Consider the following 15,250-nt stretch of genomic DNA (forward strand, 5'->3'; position numbering starts at 1 on the left):
TAGGCACCGGAGTGCGCCGGGGAACTGGGGCCATGGGGATCTGGGATAACTGAGGAACCGGGACAGGCGCTGCGCACGGAGGAGCGGGTGCGCTCCCTCAGCTGGAGAACCAGGGCCAGTGTGCGCGCCGCGCCGCTGGGAGCAACCCGCGGGAGTGGCTGCGACACCAGCGGGAGCCGCCGTCCCGCCCGGCGCTCCCCGCGGCCGGTGCCTCCCGCTGCCTCGGGGGCAGGGCCGAAGGCGGGGTGGAGGGGTGACGCACTTCCGCCCGCCGCCGTGACGTCACGGGTGGCCGCCGGTGTCCAGGGCGGGTGCGGCGTCGGATGGAGCGGCCGGGGGAGCCCCGGCGGGGCCGCAGGTACCGGGGACCGGGGCAAGGCAGGGCAGGGCAGGGCAGGGCTGGACTGCGCTTCGCTGTCTCCTCGCCACGGCGCGCTGCGGTGGCAGCGAGGCGCTGTTCTGGTCCCGGCGGCGCTTTCGCAGCCGCCCCGCTGCTACAGCCGGATAGCCCAACGACGGCTCTGGGGCCGAGCGAGGCCCCTTGGGGCGGTGGGCACGAATGGCTTCGGGTGAGGCCCGTCCCAGGTACGGGCTTTGCTAGGGCCGAGTGTAACCGCGGCCTCCAGCCGCAGCTCGGGGGCTCTGGGCTGCCGGGACCCCTCTGCTCCTTCCCTTGGCGGCCCGAGGCCTCGTCTCCGCAGGGATGGGAGCGTCCGCTCCTCGGAGGGAGGCTCTCTGCGGGGAGCCGGGAGCCTTGTTTCTCCCCGCGGGAAGGAGCCTGGTCTCTCCCCCTTGCAGAGTGGCCCGGCACTGTATGCGGGGCTGGCTGACAGGCAGAGCGATGCTCGGACATGCATGCTGGGCACAGCTACTGTGCTACTGCTGCGGTAATGCTGCAGCAGCTTCTTGCTGCTTCGCTGAGGGACAGGGCCTCCTTCGGCAGCTGATGGAAAGCCCCACCCAGGCTCTGCTGGAGGGCACTGCGGGCAGGGAGACTCGGATGCCTGAGCAGTGAACGTCCCACGCTGGCGAGGTGGTGATGCAGGAGGCAGGCACGTGTCCTGCTGATGGCTAGCCAAGGGGCTGTTCCCTGTGGGCTGGTTGTCGGAAACGTCGCTGAGTCTGAGTCTTTCTTTCTGGCTGTTCCTCCTAGAGGCACCTGGCAGTAGGTGTGCACTGATCTTGCCTGGCTCCTGCAGTAGCCTGGCTCTCTGGTGTCTGATGATGAGTGTGACCCCGAGCAGGGGATGCCTCCTGGACCTGCCCTGGGAAGACATCTTGGTTCCACATATCCTCTGTCATCTGCCACTGCAGCAACTCCTGAGCCTGCAGAGGGTCAGCAAGTCATTCCAGTCTCTCATCCAGCTGTACCTGGCCAACATGCGCTGCTTTGACTCAAGCCAGGTATTGGATGGCTCTGAGGCTGGGGGAGGACACAGATGTCCTACTGCTCTGAAACTAACAGGGGAGCATCTATGTGGGGAGAAGAAACCCGTGGCAAGGAGGGTAGTTTTCTGCTCAGGACTTGGGTTAATGGTTCAGGTGTCAAACTGGACAGATGGGCTTAGGGAGGAGAGGCAGTGATTCAGGGCCCAGCAATGCCAGTGTCTTGAGTAAGAGGCCCTGGGAGACTAAGCCTGGAAACTCCACCCAGGCTATTAAGGGGCACTGGTTGGCAGAAACAAGTTTTGGAGTGGCAGGTCCTCATGAAGGTTGTGCAGTAGGTTGGGTCTGATGGGAGATAACTCTGTAGTTGATCTTCAGGGAAAGTTTGTGGTATTCCTGGGAGCCACTGCCTGGGACTGGGAAAGACTGGAGTAGCTGCCATTCTGTGAGGACACAGAATGGTCTAGCAAAGAGGTTTTTGGAGAACAGAGGTGTGGAGCTCATCATGAGTATATAGCAGCAGGAGTGATGATGTGGGATGGAGAAACCAGAGTATCATCTAGCTTGTGGCAGTAGCCTTGGCATGAGTTGAGCAGTCTCATGTTAGGGTTTGCCCTGGGATGAGGACAGGGGATGGCTTTGGTTACTATTGTCACAGAAGAAGAGAGGAGGGCAGAGAGTATTTGGTGAGGACCAGGCTTATGTGAAACCCTGGGGGAATGCCTCATTCTTCCTGGGTTCCCCACGCAGATTGGACCTGTCATCCCTCGAGCCGCTTTTGTTAACCTGTTGAAGGACAACGAAGTTCTGCAGCAGCTGGCACTCCAGAACTGCTCCGACTGGCTGACAGACCGGGAGCTGCTCCCTGTCATTGGGCAGAACCACCACCTGCACCAGATCCAGCTGAAGGGCTGCGCCCAGCTCAGCCGCCACGCGCTCGTGGCCATCTCGCTGAGCTGCCCCAACCTGCGCCAGCTCTCCCTGGCTCACTGTGAGTGGGTGGACAGCCTGTCCCTGCGCAGCCTGGCTGACCACTGCAAGGCGCTGGAGACTGTGGACCTGACGGCCTGTCGCCAGCTGAAGGACGAGGCCATCTGCTACCTGGTGCAGAAGTGCAGCAGGCTCAAGTCTCTGTCACTGGCTGTCAATGCCAACGTGGGCGACGTGGCAGTCGAGGAGACTGCCAAGTGCTGCCCAGAGCTGGAGCACTTGGACCTCACGGGGTGTCTGCGAGTCAAGAATGACTCCATCAGGTACTGAGCAGCATGGGGATGGCAGGTATCTGGGCTGGGGAAAGGAAGAGAACCAGAGAGGAAAGTCAGATGTCTTCATGCTGAAAGCAATGAGAGCTTAGTCTAGGAGAGGAGGAGAGAAGCCACTAGCAGGCCCTTCAGGGGAGGCACTGTGTGCTATTGACAGCAAATTTCCCAGCATATCATGGAGGGTAGGTCTGGGATCCAGATGTCCCTTATCTCACCACCATGGTGCTGTCCCCAAAGAATGGTGGCACAGTCACGAGCGCTGGGCTGCTGGGAGTAGGAGAGGAGCATGAGTGGTGCACTTAGGAGTCCTGACTTGCAACTGCCATGTGTTCTCTTTCTCGGCAGGGTCCTGGCTGAGTACTGTCCCAAGTTGCGCTCGCTGAAGGTCAAGCATTGCCACAACGTGGCTGAGTCCAGCTTGGGCATCCTCCGAAGCCGTGGGGTGGAGCTGGATGTGGAGCCTCCACTGCAGAGGGCTCTCGTTCTGCTGCAGGATGTGGTTGGCTTCGCCCCTTTCATCAACCTTCAGATTTAGAACTGCTGCTGCTGGGGAGGGGGGGACTGACACAATGCTGGGATCCCAGAAGGACGTGGGAACTGGCTGCTGTGGAGACGTGCAGAGGGAGAGGTCAGTCCCATCAGTGAGGCTGGCCTGAGTGGGGCTCATTCTTTCCTCTGGGGCTGTTTAGCAGCCACTGAGTGTTCATAAGTGGACTTCATTGGTGCCTCTGGGGAAAGTAACTCCCTCTGCAGTGGTGTGGAAAAAGCGAGTGATTTTCAGGAACACCATGGTGCTGAATAGGCCTTGGTCAGGCCAGCTAATAGATAGGAATTACTATTTGTTGTATTTTAAATCTTTAAGCAGAGCTGTCCAGAAAGCAGGGGAGTTTTTGATGGGGACTGTCCCTGGGGTGGGTGTGCAGGGCATACCAGCAGAGCTGTGGAACAAACCAGACCAGCTGGAGCAGAAGGAATAGCTACCAGCCCTCCTCTTGGGAGAGGGCAGGCCCCTCTGGGTTCTGGGAGGAGGGCAGTGAGCCTAGCTCCAGCCCACAGCCACTGGCTAGCCTGGCACCAAAGGACTAGCATGCTGGTTTAGGCTGGAGCAAGGTGGGAGTTGTTTTCAGGGGGAACACACTCCTAATGGCAGTTTGACCAACAGAAAAACGCCAAACCTAGTGCTGTCACTGAAAACAGCTGGTCATTGTCATTTGTTCCTTCCAGCATCTGACTTAAAATTTTAGTAGTGCCCAGGCCTGCTACTGTCTTTTGCTCTCTGTTGTGTGGCTGGAGCTTTAGCTCTCAGTGGTGAGAAATGGCAGGAGCACTGACTCCGTAATCAGCTGGAGTTTATGGAGAGAGCTGCAGATTGTGTTGACTAGTTCTGGAGCCTAAGCCCTTTTATCTGCTAGGCAGTTCATGAAATAGCAGCTGCCCCTTGAGAACAGGATGAAGAGAGTAATTAGAGGAAGAGAGGATGACCCTGCTCCTGTCTTTGGCCCTAGGAAGGACTGGAGGCAGTGTTGTAAAGCATGTGCATGCTCTGGCTGAACTACACACCAACTCACATCATTTTTATTAATACTGGCACTCAAAGCAACAGTGCACAAAGACTTATTAAAAAGGTTGCTGCAAAAGCACATGCCACATCTCAGATCTAAAAATATCCCATGCAAGGAATAGCAGAGAATGCCCAGGTCCTGGAGAGCCACTGTGGTGTGCCCCTGGAGGGAGAGGAATAGCTACACAAGGAGAGAAGTCTCCTCAGCCAGGTTAGTTGAGGAAGCTGAAAGCAGTGTCCTGGCTTCCAGGTTAGTTCAAGTTAGTGGCAGGTGGAGTCACCTCATTCCTAGCACCACACATCCATCCTGCCATGCCTGGCAGTGAGGTGGAAGGCTGAAGAGCAGGAGGACCTAGCTGTCAGTGGAACTTGTACTTCCTGGCTGGTTTTAGGCTGATGTAGGTTCTCTTCATCTCCTCACTCTCAGGCTTCTTGATGTCTTTGTACCTCTCTCCTTTTGTACTCACCACCTGGTTATCAATATAGCGGATCAACTTCTTGGGAGCCTGGAAAGATATTAACACCAAGTGGATGGACAGCCACACTGCTACAGAAAGGGAGGGGACAAGCAAAAACAGAGCTGCACTATGGAAGGTGCGTGGGTGGGCTGCTTTACATTGTCTATGTTGGGAATCTTGGCCAAAACTGGGAAGGATGGGAGGCAGCAAGAGCCATGGTAGTCAGGAAAGGTAAGAACTGACATTCCCTGCAGCACCTTAATTGAGCTAATCTTCCCTCTTTGACTAACAGGTTCTCTAAATAGACCTGCCTTTGGCCTGCCCTGTTGTTTTTTTGGACTTGCAGCCTGGTTTTATTTTAAACCTTGGGACATTCAAACTGCTGCTGAGCTTGGCCTGCTTACCTCTTTGGGTGGGGCTGGCCGGTGTGTTTTCTGATCGTCTGCACTATCCACCATCATGTATCTGAAACACAAGAAGCATTTAGTGAACACTAACATACATTGCCTGGGGTTACTCACAGCCTATGTCCCTTTTCCCCTGGCTGGTTTGTGGCTGTGCAATGTGTTCTACTTGCCTAGAATGCAGCTAGGTGGACTTGATGTTCCCCTCTGGATGAAATGGGCAGGAAGCATGTCATCCTTCTGGTGAGAATCTAGCAGGATTCTCCTGGAGTAGCATCCTTAGCTGTATGTGAAGGGTATTGAAAACTCAGGTGGTTGAGAATGCTGATAGCCACTGCAGAGCTGAGAGGTACTGAGGTCTGGTGTGTTCTGCCATCAGGGCAGTTTGTTCCTTCTCAGGCCAAGTGATGGCAGCCAAATAAGACATAGGTGAGATTACAGGACCAATCTGTCTGCTTTTGCCCTGAATGATGGTGCAAAGAGGCTTTCACGCTCCTCCTACTACTTGACTATGAAACAGGTCTGTGCTGGAAGCAACTTGATAGAAGCATCACCTCATTTCCTATGTAACTGAAACATCAGGGTCCAAGCATTTGCTTGCTGTACTGCTGAGTTGCTACTCTGAGATTTTGGTGCTGGTTTAGCACAGGTGACCATGACTTCTCCCTCAGTAGTTAGTATAGTTGCTCTTGTGTATCTTCAGCTATGGCGATCCGCTTTCTGTACCTGTGCTTGAGTGATGTTTAAAGTACAGGATGTTGCCAAATGTCATTAAAGTGAAGTTCTCAGAAACGTAACAAGAAGCTGATCCTTTTTTGTTCCCTTGCCTGTCACTCTGAAATGAGCCTGCACAGGAGATGGGCAAGGACAGAGATTACTACTTCTGCTTGGATGCTGTTCTGCCTTGCTTTATCTTTCCTAGCCCATCAACCATTTATCCTGTCCCTGGGGAGAATGTAAAGTGAAAAAGATGTGGATGGGTAGATGTGGATGGTTAGATGTGTGGAAGCTGCATGTCTGCATGAGAATACTCATAAAAGATGGATCTTAAAGCAGATCGATGAAACCACAGTGTGGGTTCTCCCATTGAGAATTAAATGCTTTTAGAAATGAGTACAGATAAACTAATCTAAATCTACTTTAATTCCCAAGAAGTCATAGAGGTTTCTTTAAATGCACTGAATTCACACCTTCAGCAATTGAGATTTAATCTTCCCAGCACTGTTGTACATGAAGTCTCTAGAAGGTATCTTTAACCTCATTTGGACTGTCTCCAAGAATGGAAGTATGAATGAGTTACTGTAGTTCTACAGGTCACCATGTGTTTGTTACGTGAGCTGCTGCGTGATGTTTGTGCCTTGAACCTTTAACGAGGACCTCAGCTAACAGCACTGTGACTTACACTGTATCTGTAGGAGGCTGAAACTTTGCACACAGCCAGTGCTGTGACCCAGCTGGTACAGGTAATGTGTTTCTGTGCCAGAGCTCTAAAGGAAACCAAATCTGTTCTGTTGTTTAGGTTTTGTGGCTTGTTTGTTTCTTGGGGTTTATGTGTTTGTTTGGTTGGTTTTTTGTTTCAGTTTTTTTTCTTCTTCTCATCTGATGATTGTATTTGTGCTTAGATGTGTTCAGCTAATACCCACCCCTAGTTCTTTATAGACCACACTGTTCCCCAAACTGCAACCTCTTCATTTATTTGGAGTAAAACAAGGGGTTCTTAGCTGCTGGGTACTTACTTCTGTAGGATGACCTGTTTTAGTTCCTCATGGTTGGGCGCTCTGCGGGGCCGTGCCAGTTCCTAGGAGGAGACAAGCTGGTGTGTGAATAGCACAACGGGGCATGCAGCTTATGTGCTAGCTCAGTGAACCCAGCTGCTGGTGGAGCACTGCAGCCTCTGGGGAAAAGGGGTGCCAGCCGCAGCTCCACTGGGGTCCTGGCTTGGCTGTGGGCACAACCTGTACTAAGAGAGCCAGGGGAGGGAGAGGTGCTGTTGCTCTGCATGATCCTCCTGGCTTACTGTGCATAACGTTTCTGCAGTCACAATTTCTGCTTGTAGCAGACAGCTGTGGCACCTGCATGTCCCTGAGCTCTGCCTCACTCCTTGGCCCACTGCCACCCCGGTCAGAGTACAGTACCTTCACACTCGCACCTGCTGGGCCAATTTCCACCTTCTCCTCCACAATTAATTGCACTGCCTCTTCCAAGTTCCCCAAGGCCATGGCGAGAGCCTTCTCTGCCTGGCTCACAGTACAGGCCGGGAACATCTCCAGTAGCAGCTCCACCCCATCCTTCAAGTCAGCACCTTCCTAGTTGGAGCAAGAGACAGAGGTAAGTTTGGGATGCAGTGAGGAGTGGGCTACTGAAAAGGGCTTCTGTTTTTTCATTGTCAGGAAATCGAGCTTGCCCTTTGCTCAAAACCCTCTCTCCTTACTATTGTTACTAAATCTGATTCCTAAAGCTAACAGGGGACTGTATCTTTGGAGAGACCAACTCCTCTCACTCTCCTTTCATCTCCTCCCTCTGTATTTCAACTTGCTTTAAAGCAGGGCTCCTGTAACCTGACTCATCTGTGTGGCCATGCTTACTAGTGAACTTTCTGGACTCTATGGTGTGAATGCCTGACTCCTGCCCATTTTGTGAAGTTATATGTACTTTGATTAGAAAGGAAAGGGCCTGCTAAACACCGACCTTTTGCTACATCAGAAGGAATCACCATAGCAGCATTTGCTAGAACGCTGTGGACACAGAATGGTTGTACTGCAGAGCAGGAATAGATCAGTACTGGAGAAACAGCAAGCAGGGCGTGGGGGAGAAAGGTGGGGTTGATGTGGAAGGTGCTGCAGTGCCTGTAGCTGCTGTGGGATCTCTGAAGGCACTGGGACAGGCTCTCTCAGCCAGTGCTCTGGCTTACCCTTTCCAGCCACAGAAAAGGATGAGCCAGAACATTGGCTCTTAGTCTGTCAGCACATAATTTTCTGACAGTCTTGCTCAGGCCGTACAATGGAGATCACAGACACAAGAGATGCTGTGTCACAGCCTATGCTGTGGTTCCTTCCAGAGCTGGAAAATGCCCTCAGGTGGTGCTGGCAGGTAGCCTAGCGCTGTGTGACTGTCCCCAGTGTTCCTGCTCCTCTGCAGGTACTCATACCTGGGCCCCGGCTCCGTCTGTTAGAGCGCACAGTCTTTCCCCGCTGCAGGCTCCAGCTCCAGGCTCCTGGCCCTTGGTGAGATCTTCAGAGGGCGCTTCACTCCTGCTTTCCACAGCCTTTTGGCCAAGTTTTTCTTAAAGACACAGTGATATCTCCTGAGGAACAGTCCCACTAAGGCTAGAGCTCTGTGCTTTCTGTTGGCATTAGATTTCTGTTGGCTAGTGCATTGTGTGCCAAAGCAAATCTCTTCTTAAGTGACAAGACTTGGAAGCACTACTGTTTCTCCTGCCCTCAGAGGGGATAGCAGCAGCTCTGCTTCCACTGATCTGCAGGAAGCCAGCGCTAGCACATGCTGGAGTGCCCGAGTTCTGCATTTTCAGGCTGTACAGGGCAGGGGCTGCTTGCAAATTCAATTCTACTTTTCAATTCTCAGTCTGCTAGTGCTTCGGTTGTGGATACTTCCATTTCTAAGAATTCCCTGGTATTTGCTCTACCTTAGAAGTAAGTGTAGTTTTGATTTTAAACTTGGGAATACACTGTGGTAGTTCCCCAAGCTGCATGCAAGCCTGTGATCAGGTTATTCTGATGCACCCCTTTTTTTACAGGCTCTTTTTCTCACTGTAGGAAGAACCATTTCACTTTTGTTCTGTCCTAAGACTGGGATGGTGCTTTCCTTCCACACTCTGGCTACATCAGGATCCTCAAAGGGCTGGATGCAGGGGAGCAGAGCAGAGCAGTAGATTTTGTCAAGTTCAAGAAAGCAGCAAGTAAGATAAAAGATAGAACTGTCTATTCTACATTGTGTAGCCTTCTGGCAAGACAGCAGTGATGTTGCTAGACCAGCAAAACTCAGATTGATTATGTCCTGGAAGGTTTGACATCCAGGCACTGCATCCTGTCTGTTCTTTAGTGAAAAGTACCCATGGAGTTAACAGATACAGCAATCCAGCTGGCCTGTGAATGCTGAGGTTAGAAAGGGCCATTGTCACAGTGTAGTCTTCTGCAGTGCTGCATAGTGCAGGTCAGAGCACATCACTGATTTTGTATCTGTGCCAGGGTTCATGAATGAACAGGAAGTGAGCTTTGAGGATGCTCAATGTTAAATGTGATACATGTAATCAGCTGGATACTCTATTTGATGATGCACCTGATAAAGGCTGCCCAGTGGTAGTGCCACTTAAGCAGATGGCCATCAGAGGCAGGCAGAAATCCTCGCTCTAAGAATTAACCTACAGCACAATTTCAACAAGCAGCTCTGAATTGGTTATTTCTTTCTTATTACTCTGGATTTGATCTCTATAATAGAGGTATTTGGAGAACTGATGAAGTGTTTTTCACTCCAGTATGTCTTGGACAGTATTCCATATGACTCCATCCTCTCATCTCTTGATGTGAAAAGCCTGACTGAAAAAAAACCTCCAGACCTGTCAATCAATTTGGGCTACCTTATAAGTTCCTAACTGTGGCAAAGTTCATATTTTATTCTGTGACATTGTTTTCTCCAAATATTAAGACTAAAAACATTTACAGATCTTCTTGTGCTGTTATTGTTTGTGTAACTCACCTTTGTTGCGAGCTTCACCAAGCCTTTCTGAGAGGGAGAACATCATTTCACAAACATCCCCACTGCAAGAGACAGAAGCTGTATAATTAGTATGAGGAATAAAAGCACTAGCCTATCCTATCTGGTTACCATTTAGTAGAAAGACAAGGCTTAATGAGAAGCTCAGTAAAATCAGCTGGTATTTCATATGGCCAAGGACCTACTTGCAAACTATATTAAGATTAGCATCTGTGTATTCAGGAAAAGAGTGACTTATTATGATGGCTGAGGCTTAGTACTAATACATTTTCAATTGGGTATAACAAAAGAATTTGTAGTACTGAGGGGCTTGGGGCCAGGCCCCCGGTGCATGGCATGCACATACAAACCAGTAACAATCACCTACCTGTGGATTTCTGCAAAACCAGGGATATATGCCTCCATCATTTCCACAAAGGTGTCCATGTCAAAAGTCTCTTCAGAAGACTCTGGTGAGCCCAGCTCTTCCAGTACACCCGTGATATAAGAGAAAAAAACATCATCCATCCCACTGGAGACAAAGAGAACAAAGGCAGCAGGGTCAACAGGCCCATTTTTTTCCTTTCTCTCCATCCCCATTCTGCCTAACCTTGTGTCTTTCTAAAACAGCTGTAGAAGGACCTATGTATGCTGTGAGGAGATACCACCTCTAAGGCCAAGTAGCAGGTAGTCAGTGGTTGAGAGGGAAGCATTAACAGTTAAATAGTGCATGTGATCCTGCTTCCTGGGCAGCACTGAATGAAAGCCCCAGTGTGTGTTCCAGAGGCTGTGCTCCTGTGGGTGCTTCAGCTGAGCTAACCAAAATATTCCAAATGCTTAAGACCTTGGCTGTTCTGTATTGACTGGTGTATCAGGTGAGGTCATCATATTCTGTTAAGTTACACTTTCTATGGGATACAGTGTTCTCTGCTTGCTGCTCTCTACGCTTGTGTCACTGCTGCCACCAGCTGCAAAACTAGCTGCTGTGTTCCAGCCTCAAGGTGGCTGTCTGTATCTCTGCATGCAGGCAGAGTTCAAAATAGGGACAGGCCTGACATAGATTATTCTGCTTAGAAAGCCATTTGGGAGCACTGTGGAATGAAGGAAATCCCAAATCCTAATGGGTATTACTGGACAGGAAATTAATCATCTTGGTCATCAAAGAAATGACATTGCTAGATTGCAATGCTAGACTATAGTTATTCCAGCATTCCCATCAGAGCCTGTGCAAATTACCTACATCCTGGATCTGACTTAAAGGAGAGCAACATAAAGTACAGGAAAACTACAGAATTCAGTATAATGCACGGAGTGACAATGCAGAGCTCAAGCTGGAACAATGATACTGGAACTGCCTGTCTCAACATACCTGAGATCTGCTGCAGGGATGTGGGACTGGATGAAGCGTGTCAGTGTGTCTTGAATGATTCTTTCAAGCTCCATGTCTCTCTAAACCTTTTTCTTTAAAAAAAAAGAAAAGAAAAAAGAAGGAAAAAGAAAAAGAAAACTCCATGTAATTTTAATAAAATTAAAATAACAAGATCAAAATGCAGATATGGTATAGGTAAGTGTGCTCTTCCCATGAGAAAAAGTCAGAAGCTCCTCCAATGTCTTGTCATCTCCAGGTAACAGTGGGCAAAGACATCCATAAAAAGCTGCAATATGAGGATCCACTGGAAAAAGGAGCAAAATATCTTGGGCCCTCCTGATTGTATCCACCTTGTTGGTATGCAACTGTACCGTACATTTAAGAAGTCCCCTCTGGGAAGCAAAGCTGGAAATGCAGATATGTCCAGCTGCAGGACCCAGGGACACCTTCTGAGATGGAAGACTGTGCTGTCCAGTGAGGAAGAAACAGGGAGTGGGCTTGTACACTCACTGCAGAAAGGGGTGGACCTTCCAGCTAAGAGCATATGCAGCGATGCTTGGACTTGACTCAGGAATGAGTGGGAGGAAGGGTAATGTCTCCTAAAGAAAGGACATCCCAGAGCATATCTTACAGGGAAATACCAAACAGGGCACAGACAAGTAGTCTGCCAGCCAAAATATCAAAGGTCTCCAGGTCAGGCATGAACTGCCAGTGGAATCCTGCCCAAACAGGAGCCTGTTGTTGTGCTTGGTAAATGAGCCATTCTACAGTTGATGCAGCTGCAACAAGGGGCACTTGATAACCCAAAACTCAGGGGAGTTCTAAGAATCACAGAGATCCTACAGAAGCAGTGACAAAAGGGGGCTGCCCATAGCCCTGCTTCGGTTATCAGTACTGAGCCTGGACAGAACAGGGTGGAAAAATAGCTGTTTCTTAACCATTCTTTCCCCTTGGGGTCTACAGAGCTGCAGGGTGGACAAATTCCTGGTATACATGAAGGAAACCAACCTTGCATTCAGAGAAACTGATTGGCCAGAGAGGTTCCAAGGGTCATCATGCTCCCATCAGGGCAGCTCTCTCATTTCAACCACACTAGGACCTGACCATGCCTGTTTGACACACAACTCACAGAACAGTCATACAGATCTGGCTAATAGATGATTCTGGTGTCCAATGGGAATCAGAAAGGTTTGGCATTTCCCCAGATGAATCTTCCAGAGCTAGCAGGATATAAACAAAACCATCCCCTGACACTCGACCATGTTTAAAATTACATAACTTGCGACATTAAAACACCTTACGCATTATACTTTCAAATGCAACCCTTCTAGTGATGACCTGCAAGAGTTAAGGGGCAGATTCACTGGAAGAGCTTATCCTAGGTGCTCAGTTTTGTGTGGGATTGATTTACAATGCACAAAATGATCTACAACCCAAAGGCTGGAGAAGTGACTCTCCTGAGAGACCAGTTTTTCTGAAAAGATGTTACCATACTTCTACACTTCCAGTCATAATTGCAATGTGGGTTTTAAGATCACTTCTCTAGCTGTCACTGATTCAGATATATCTGTGAAAGTCCTTCTTCTTGTTGCAATGTGGGGTTCTGTGCTACATGTTGAACAGAATCTATTTTTAAAACCATATGATGAAATGATACTCCTATTACTCCTATTGCTCTGCTCACAGCTACAGCCTTACTGTCAGAACATGAGGCCTTCAGCTCTTGGAAATCCCTGTCACTTTTCTGACAAACTCTAGTCTTTAAACACTGGGGATTTTTATCAAAGAGTGAGCAGTAAAGCACTGTATGTCATCTCATTAAGACATGCTTAGTTTGAAATACCAGGAGTGCTTATTTGAACCACGTAACATGGCATGGCATACATATTTCTTCACCTCAGGCACAGAAAAGTGGTATCAGTTTTCAAATTGTGAATGTGAAAATTATTCATTCTCTATGCTAGATACTTTGGCCAGCATCTCAACAGGGTTTGCCACCCTATTGTCAGTGCTGAGAACCTAGCAATCTCCATCCCCTTGTATTCTCCTTCCCAACATGTTAATGTAAATTTATTTTGTTGCTTTGGTGGGGTTTTTTGTAAAACAAATGTAGAAATATTAGTCCTCTAAAAGTATCATTGTTCTTGTGGTGTATGAAATAGCTACTTATGTTATATTGAAGAAAAGTCTGTATGGATCTGTCTTCCTCAAAAAAAGAAAAAAAGGTGAGAATCTGAACTGTTTGCATATAGCTGGATTGTTTTGGAAGGCTCCTTCAATTCCAACTTCAGTAATCATTCTCAAATGGTCAATGTGATGGTATGGGAATGACTGTGAGCCTTGGACTTTTTACTAACAAGACAGACTTGGGCAATTTAGAAGAATGTTTCTGAACTAAGCAACTGCCATTTGGATGTATATCAACTTTTATGGGATCATAAATTTGCCTGCTGATGACTAGAGGTTTCTGCAAGCGGAAGGAGGTGGGTGTTGTATCCTTGGATATTTCTCAGAACAGGTTGGAGCAAGTTTAGGTAAATCTGATCTGTGAAGGTTCATTTAGCTCAAGTGTCAGTGATTATTTTTATGTGAGTGAGTAATGGGACAGGGATGGTTCACTGAGCTCTGAGATTTTTTTCTGAAAAAGCACAGAGCATGTCTTATGCTGCTTGGTGTGTCTGTGCTTGGCGAAGTGCATTTCTCTGGGATATAAAGCCCTCTCAGTGCAGCCTGTGACATGCAGGCTGAGAAGAAACTTCTCAAAAGACATGTGCAAGACAGAAGGATCTATGGCTATACTCTACTGAACTACTTAACTCAAACTTTGCTGGCTTAAAAGAAAACTTTAGGCTAAAGGACACTTTACAGACAATTTCAGTGCTCCTATTTTTTGTTTTTCTTGCTAAAGAAGTCCCTGAAAGGGCTTTCACAGATGATATAGGAAAGCAGGCTGAGGTCACTGTGTGTGTTAACACAATTAATTACTTTAATGCTCTAAAGTGAATAAAAAAATGTTTGTTTATAGCTTAGTCCCAGTAACTACTGTGATAGCAGATAGTAATGCCAGTGGCTAGACTCTGCCCTCCCCTCTAGATCTACACTAAAGCTGCCCTTGGATACTCTGCTGACACAGGGCCCTTACCGGAGCAGACGTGTCACCTGTGTGAGGTCTTGGCAGTGTTTATGAGATCACTTCAGTGCTGCAGAGGAGTCACCAGTCCATCCTACGACTGCCAGGCCCAAGCCATGAATGAGGGAACCTTTATGGGAAAGGAAAGCTGAATTAGCTGGAGCAGGAGCACAAGAGAATCATTCTGTATATTAGTGTCTTTATGCTTTATGTCACTTATGACCATTTTCCCTAACAGAGATGGTACAGCTTTATTTGAAATAAAATGTACTTTGTGAAAGGATAACGTGGCTGTGAGAACTGTATAGCTGACAACCTTCAAATCCACTGTGACGCCGTGATGTTTTTCGACACCCACAGTTCACGTAGCAGGGCCGGCGGTGCTCCCTGCGCATCACCAGCGTATCCCAAAAGCACCGGCGGCCTCATCGCCGCGGCCGAACACAAGTTGGAGGAGCCAGACCGGAGAGCGAGCACCGGTGTTCCCGCCGTGCAGGTGGCCACGGCCGGAGCCCAGCGGGAGCGGCAGCACGGCTGGCGGCTGTCACCGCGCTCGGGCCGCTCCCCGCCAGCGGCGGGCCGGCCTTCCCTCGGCTCCCTCACAGCCAGGCCGCGGAGCGCCCGAACACGCGCGGCCCGCACCGCGGAGACTGCGCCTTTCCCTGCCCGGCCCCCGGCCCGCCCCCCGCGCTGCGGACCCCGCAGGAGAGCCGCACTCCCGTGTCCCCTATCCCGTGTCCGGTATCCCCTATCCCGTGTCCGGTATCCCCTATCCCGTGTCCCCTATCCCGTGTCCCGTGTCCGGTGTCCCCGCGGGCGGGGCGGTAGCGGGCGCGAGCCCGCCGCGGGGGGTTCGCGGTCACCTGATCGCCCGCGCGCCCCCGCCGCGCCGTCCTCCCTCCGCGCGGGGCCCGCGCGGCGCGCTTGAACGCGTCACGTGGGCGCGCGCGGCCCGGCGGGGCAGAGCAGG

General features: G+C 50.0%; 2 protein-coding genes across 2 annotated transcripts; one reads left to right on the forward strand and one right to left on the reverse strand.

Moving 5' to 3' along the window:
* Positions 1-261: 261 nt before the first annotated feature.
* FBXL15 (F-box and leucine rich repeat protein 15) lies at positions 262-5,866 on the forward strand. The gene is made up of 4 exons (XM_056494816.1): positions 262-358; positions 1,154-1,404; positions 2,137-2,639; positions 2,994-5,866. Exons 2-4 carry the CDS (start codon positions 1,222-1,224, stop codon positions 3,181-3,183), a joined length of 876 nt encoding a protein of 291 aa, XP_056350791.1. The 5' UTR covers positions 262-358; positions 1,154-1,221; the 3' UTR covers positions 3,184-5,866.
* On the reverse strand, positions 4,197-15,242 carry CUEDC2 (CUE domain containing 2). Its single transcript, XM_056494817.1, has 10 exons — positions 15,144-15,242; positions 14,293-14,410; positions 11,151-11,242; positions 10,170-10,313; positions 9,785-9,846; positions 8,220-8,353; positions 7,207-7,377; positions 6,808-6,869; positions 5,072-5,132; positions 4,197-4,715 (listed from the first exon to the last, which is right to left on the reverse strand). Exons 3-10 carry the CDS (start codon positions 11,222-11,224, stop codon positions 4,569-4,571), a joined length of 855 nt encoding a protein of 284 aa, XP_056350792.1. The 5' UTR covers positions 11,225-11,242; positions 14,293-14,410; positions 15,144-15,242; the 3' UTR covers positions 4,197-4,568.
* Between the last annotated feature and the right edge of the window lie 8 nt (positions 15,243-15,250).

Source organism: Oenanthe melanoleuca, chromosome 6 (genome assembly GCF_029582105.1).
Source record: "Oenanthe melanoleuca isolate GR-GAL-2019-014 chromosome 6, OMel1.0, whole genome shotgun sequence".
Lineage (NCBI taxonomy): Eukaryota > Metazoa > Chordata > Aves > Passeriformes > Muscicapidae > Oenanthe > Oenanthe melanoleuca.

What these genes read in the sequence shown, in the direction of transcription:
- FBXL15 (XM_056494816.1), top strand. Translation starts at nt 1,222, where the DNA reads ATGATGAGTGTGACCCCGAGCAGGGGATGCCTCCTGGACCTGCCCTGG. An exon ending in GCTGCTTTGACTCAAGCCAG is followed by an intron (nt 1,405 to 2,136) that starts GTATTGGATGGC and finishes TTCCCCACGCAG; the next exon opens with ATTGGACCTGTCATCCCTCG. An exon ending in GTCAAGAATGACTCCATCAG is followed by an intron (nt 2,640 to 2,993) that starts GTACTGAGCAGC and finishes CTTTCTCGGCAG; the next exon opens with GGTCCTGGCTGAGTACTGTC.
- CUEDC2 (XM_056494817.1), bottom strand. Translation starts at nt 11,224, where the DNA reads ATGGAGCTTGAAAGAATCATTCAAGACACACTGACACGCTTCATCCAG. An exon ending in TGGTGAAGCTCGCAACAAAG is followed by an intron (nt 8,354 to 9,784) that starts GTGAGTTACACA and finishes TGTGTCTTTAAG; the next exon opens with AAAAACTTGGCCAAAAGGCT. An exon ending in CAGACGGAGCCGGGGCCCAG is followed by an intron (nt 7,378 to 8,219) that starts GTATGAGTACCT and finishes TGCTCCAACTAG; the next exon opens with GAAGGTGCTGACTTGAAGGA.